At 54.2% G+C, this 4,577-nt stretch overlaps 4 protein-coding genes across 4 annotated transcripts in view; 2 read left to right on the forward strand and 2 right to left on the reverse strand.

The window, feature by feature from the left end:
* The window catches only part of MONBRDRAFT_31348 (uncharacterized protein), a 2,749-nt gene extending 2,516 nt beyond the window's left edge, over positions 1-233 (reverse strand). Inside the window, exon 1 of the mRNA XM_001743465.1 lies at positions 104-233. The gene's annotated coding sequence lies outside the window, so the exon portion shown is untranslated. The remainder of the gene's footprint in view (positions 1-103) is intronic.
* Positions 234-357: 124 nt separating this feature from the next.
* On the forward strand, positions 358-1,239 carry MONBRDRAFT_23177 (uncharacterized protein; the record flags this gene model as incomplete). Its single annotated transcript, XM_001743143.1, has 1 exon — positions 358-1,239. The coding sequence occupies one exon, from the start codon at positions 358-360 to the stop codon at positions 1,237-1,239; it is 882 nt and encodes a 293-aa protein (XP_001743195.1).
* A 535-nt stretch (positions 1,240-1,774) lies between these two features.
* Positions 1,775-3,198, reverse strand: MONBRDRAFT_31349 (uncharacterized protein; the record flags this gene model as incomplete). Its single annotated transcript, XM_001743466.1, has 4 exons — positions 2,833-3,198; positions 2,618-2,728; positions 2,362-2,445; positions 1,775-2,203 (listed from the first exon to the last, which is right to left on the reverse strand). Exons 1-4 carry the CDS (start codon positions 2,908-2,910, stop codon positions 1,775-1,777), a joined length of 702 nt encoding a protein of 233 aa, XP_001743518.1. The 5' UTR covers positions 2,911-3,198.
* Positions 3,199-3,708: 510 nt separating this feature from the next.
* The window catches only part of MONBRDRAFT_14617 (uncharacterized protein), a gene marked incomplete at both ends in the record, with an annotated part of 2,064 nt that continues 1,195 nt past the window's right edge, over positions 3,709-4,577 (forward strand). Inside the window, 4 exons of the mRNA XM_001743144.1 lie at positions 3,709-3,940; positions 4,058-4,122; positions 4,237-4,309; positions 4,420-4,499. Of these exons, the coding sequence (XP_001743196.1) occupies positions 3,709-3,940; positions 4,058-4,122; positions 4,237-4,309; positions 4,420-4,499 (450 nt within the window). The remainder of the gene's footprint in view (positions 3,941-4,057; positions 4,123-4,236; positions 4,310-4,419; positions 4,500-4,577) is intronic.

Here is a 4,577-nt window from a genome sequence, read left to right on the forward strand (position 1 = left end):
GCGTCACGTGTTCCACACACACTGTTGCGGCTCACCTATGAAATCTGGACGATGGGGCCGAATGTCAGATGTCAGATAAAAAGTCTCTGATGAAAAATTGAACGTGATGGGTTGTTTTTTTTTTCCTTGAGAGAGAGGTGCGGGGGCGGTTGCGACATCCTCTGATTGTTGAGGAGCAGAAAAAGGGGGGGGGGGTGGGGGGTGGGGGGGGTAGGCATCGGTTGGGAATGCATGTGCTTGCTCAGTGCAGGTCCGGATCTCATCAATGTGTATTTGTGCGGTTCAACTGGGGCCTTGATCTCATGATTATAGACCAGAAGCACCCGACGACGGTAAATCTCTGGAGGATCCGACATCATGTCGCCGGTGGATCGAGTATCCGGCATCTTCATGAACTGGCTGCGGGGGCCCGGCCTATTTCCGCACCTCATCAACCCCTACGATCCAGAAATTTACCCAGAATGCGCCCTCAACCCCGACCATTGTCTTGACCCGGCGCGTGTCATCATCGCCAGCCTGGTGGCCCACGTCCTCATGCTGCTCCTGGCCTCGGCCATACTTGATCGTTACAAGAACTACCGCGCTCTCACTTGGCACATGCGCGTGTATTGGTGCAGCTCCTTGGTGAGCACGGCCCACGCCCTTGTCTCCGGCATTGGGGGCATGGTCTATCTCTGGACTAGCCCCGACTTGTTGGAAACTTATGTCAAACTCAGCCCCTGGATGAACTTTTACTCGGCCTGGAGTGCTGGCTACTTCATCTACGACATGGCGCTCTGCCTGGCCATGGCTCCATTCAGCAAACCTTTCCGGGACCCAGCTATGCTGGTGCACCACGTCATGGGTGTCACAGGCTTCCTCCACGTCCTCAACCACCCCGTGGCTTGGATGTGCGCCGTGGTCCTGGCCACCGAGCTCTCCACTCCCTTTGTCAACATGCGCGTCATCCTTGACGGCCTCGGCTACCGCGATTCCTCGCTTTACCTCATCAACGGCGTCCTGATCGTTGCCACCTTTTTCGTCTTTCGCATCGTGCAGGCAGGCTTCTACTACTGGTACATCGTCTACCACCACATTGACGAGATTGTCGAGAAGGTGTCTTTTTGGCCCCGCATGCACTTGCACGTCAACACCGTCGGTGCCACTATTTTAAACATCATTTGGTTCTCCAAAATCTTCCGCGGCCTTCTCAAGGTACTGCGTGACAGCCGTGCTAAGACCCATGAAAAGTCCGATTGAAGGATCAAACAAACGGCAATCGCCCGCGTACCCCGGCTCCGCGACCACCTGGTCTCGCAACCGCTGGTGAGCCTGATTGTTCGCAGACCCCCAGCCTGCCAAACCACTGTGACCCTGGCAACGGAGACAACCTGCTTGCTTGCTTGGACTTTTTGAATTTGAAATCACTCTTGAATCTGACGGGGCTGATGAGAATGCATTCAACAAAGGATGTCAAAAGGTTGATCATGGAGAGGGGCAACAGTTTTGGATACCACTTTCGAATTCGGTCCAAGTCAAACAAGACAGGCTTTCGCCTAATTCACACACAGACCCTGCATTCATCAACTTTCACGCGATGGCCCAAGAAACGATGCCATGCACACGCCAACCTCCTCCTAGGAGCCATGAGCTCACACAAGCAGCTGCCTCCCGAGCACCGCACTCACGGCGCAGCGCAGCGCAAAGAAAAAAATCAAGAAGCAAACTTCCGACAAACAGGCGCACACAATTTACAAACGGCTTGATGCTCTAGGGTAGAGAGAGAATCATCTAATCATCTCTCAGCATCAAGCTTGAGTAGTGCTAGCGCCACAGTGGCTGTCCACTTGATCTCACGGAAGCGATTCAGCAGCAGGGCATCTCGAAGTCCGGCTTGAGACAGTTCAATGAGCTTCTTACGCTCAAGATCGTTGCTCTTGGGGCGTTCGCGGCTCTCATTCTCAATCGTGGAGCTACGTCGCGCCAGCACACAGGTGACAGTGCCTGCTCCGCGATTGGCATCACCCCGATAATGACCCAGGTGCACCCACTCCTCAGCCACCCGGCCCATTTCACTCAGAAGCTCATGTTTGGCGGCTTGAATGGGTTCTTCGTGGGGCTGCAAATGACGACTGACAACGGCCAACGAATTCTCCCCAAGCCCATAATTGGTCTGCTCAAATAACAAAAAGGTGCCTTCGGTCGTTTCCACCAGCACGTCCACCTAAATCCACCCAGAAGAGCGGTGCGAGAGAAACACAGAGAGGGTAAGAGTAATGAGGGTTGGAATAAGAGCCCCACAATGGTGTTCCGGGCTTGAAGACGGATACACAGATGTGATGCCCCAAGCTCATAACGCGGTTCAAAGGGAACGTCACCTACGCGATCAAGAAAGTCAACCCAGATCCAGCCTGAGATAAGCTGACCGCCAGAGGTTCGAATGGTATGGCTCTCCACACGGGCATACTACAGGACGAGACACGGCCAGATCCAGCCCAATGAGAGGGGGACAGTCAGCGCTTGCACCTTCCAACATGTCAGTGGAAAAAAGTCTAAAGCTCTTGGCGTTGAGGCTCGGCTTTGTTCCCGACAGCTACGCGGATCAAAGCTAGGAGCATCTAAAAACGGGCAGACGCACCGCGGCATCAAGAATCTCTTTTGTTTCGATGGTTTCGCCCGGATGGTGCCAGTGGGGACCCTGAAAGCCTGCTAGACTAGCCGCCTTGGGATCTAATAGCGATATACCATGCTGAACCCCCGAGCATGAGCTGCTGCGACTGAATGACGCTGCACCCACAAAAGTACGCAGGATCAAAACATCCATTCTCCATTCTGATCATGATCATTGCGCACCTGTAGCACCAACAGAGAGATGCCAATCACCAGCAACAGGGCTAACACCTGGTACACGCCAATCTTGCTGGCAGACATGATGGCCCGCTCGCACCTTGCCCCAGCCGGCGACAACCATGAACGCTGGACACCTTCAAGCTGCTTGTCACCGCAAAAAAAAAAATAAAAAAAAAATGAGAGCGAAAGAGAGAGCGAGAGAGAGAGAGAGAGAGAGAGAGAGAGTGTGTGTGTGTGTGTGTGTGTGTGTGTGTGTGTGCCAGATGGACAGATACCTTTGATGTTCTGTCTAGCGCACTGTCTTCACATGCTAGTACGTCTCAACACGCACCTCTCTGGAGCAGTCACCAATGAGAAGGGCGGTCGCGCTGTCGAGTTTTTTTTTTTGCGAATACAGTGACAATATCATATTATTCCGTCTCTTCCGTCTGACATGCCTCGCACACCTTTCTCCTTCGAGCAACGCTTACCTGCTATCATGCTACGCTGACGTAGCTTGATAATATTACCACATCTGCATGTACCTGTCATCTACCTTCAATAACCCTCTCTCTATTGTTCATTCTTCTGGTTGTGGTAAGGCAAAGGAAGGCCAACCGGCCATGTGTTCAGACAGTGGTCGGGTCGGGCGTGCTCACTGGCAGTCGGGGCACTGGCAGCGAGCCCCCTCCCCCCTCCCCCCTCCCCTTTCCCACTTCTCTCCTTCTGGTTCATTCACACGGGTGTGAGCGCGCGCGCGCGCGCGTGTGCTTTTGCAAGCTTGAATGGCGGCCAACTCACCCCAAGGCTGTGGTTCGTTCGTATAGAAACTTGGTTGTCAAGCATTCCCGGCCTCTTCCCATTTCATCTTCTTTCCTGAGCATATCCGCACAGAGCACAATGGCAGCACCCGCAAAGCGCGCCAAGGGCGATAACATCGGCATTGAGCCGAGTGAGACCAAGCTCAACTTTGACCTGGTCGAAGATGCCGTCAAGCACATCCAGACCAAGGCCAAGACCCAACCCCTAATTGGCATCATTTGCGGCTCGGGCCTCGGAGGCCTGGCGGCTGAGGTCCAGGACGCCGTCACCATTGGCTACGAGGAGATTCCCAACTTCCCCGTCAGCACTGGTTAGTGAATGCGCTTTGTACCAGCTCCTACCAAACGCCCAGACTCTTGGTGCCAAGCCTGTGTGAGCTTGACCAGCTCGATTCGTTCTCACCCACCACGGTTTCGGGTAACTGCAGTGGCTGGTCATGAGGGCAAACTGGTTTTTGGCACGCTGGGAGGCGCTCCCGTTGTTGTCATGAAGGTGCGTTCAAGGCACAACAACAAAACATTCTGGCATGCACAATCCGGATGCATGCCTCGGCTGCGCACACGCTCTTGGTTCTCAACGTGAGATGCGCTTGTTTGCACAAACTAGGGCCGCCTTCATTGCTATGAAGGTTACGCCTTCTCGCGCATTGCCGTGCCCATCCGCACTCTCTGTGCTCTTGGTGAGACCCATGCCATGCGACCTCAACCATGTTCAAGATCATCACCGCCTCCCGTCCGCGACCCATCGCCTTCCCAGCTCAGTCCCATGGTTACGTTGGGTTGATGGTAGGCATCAAGTACTTGTTTGTGACCAATGCTGCCGGTGGTCTCAATGAGTCCTTTGAGGTCGGAGACTTGATGATGCTCGAGGTCTGTCCACCCTCGGCAACCATGTAGTCTTGGGTCTCTTTACCTGCCTACTTCTGCTCCTCACCCCCCCCCCCCCCC

The sequence above is a fragment of the Monosiga brevicollis genome, genomic scaffold, assembly GCF_000002865.3.
Source record: "Monosiga brevicollis MX1 MONBRscaffold_3 genomic scaffold, whole genome shotgun sequence".
NCBI lineage: Eukaryota > Choanoflagellata > Craspedida > Salpingoecidae > Monosiga > Monosiga brevicollis.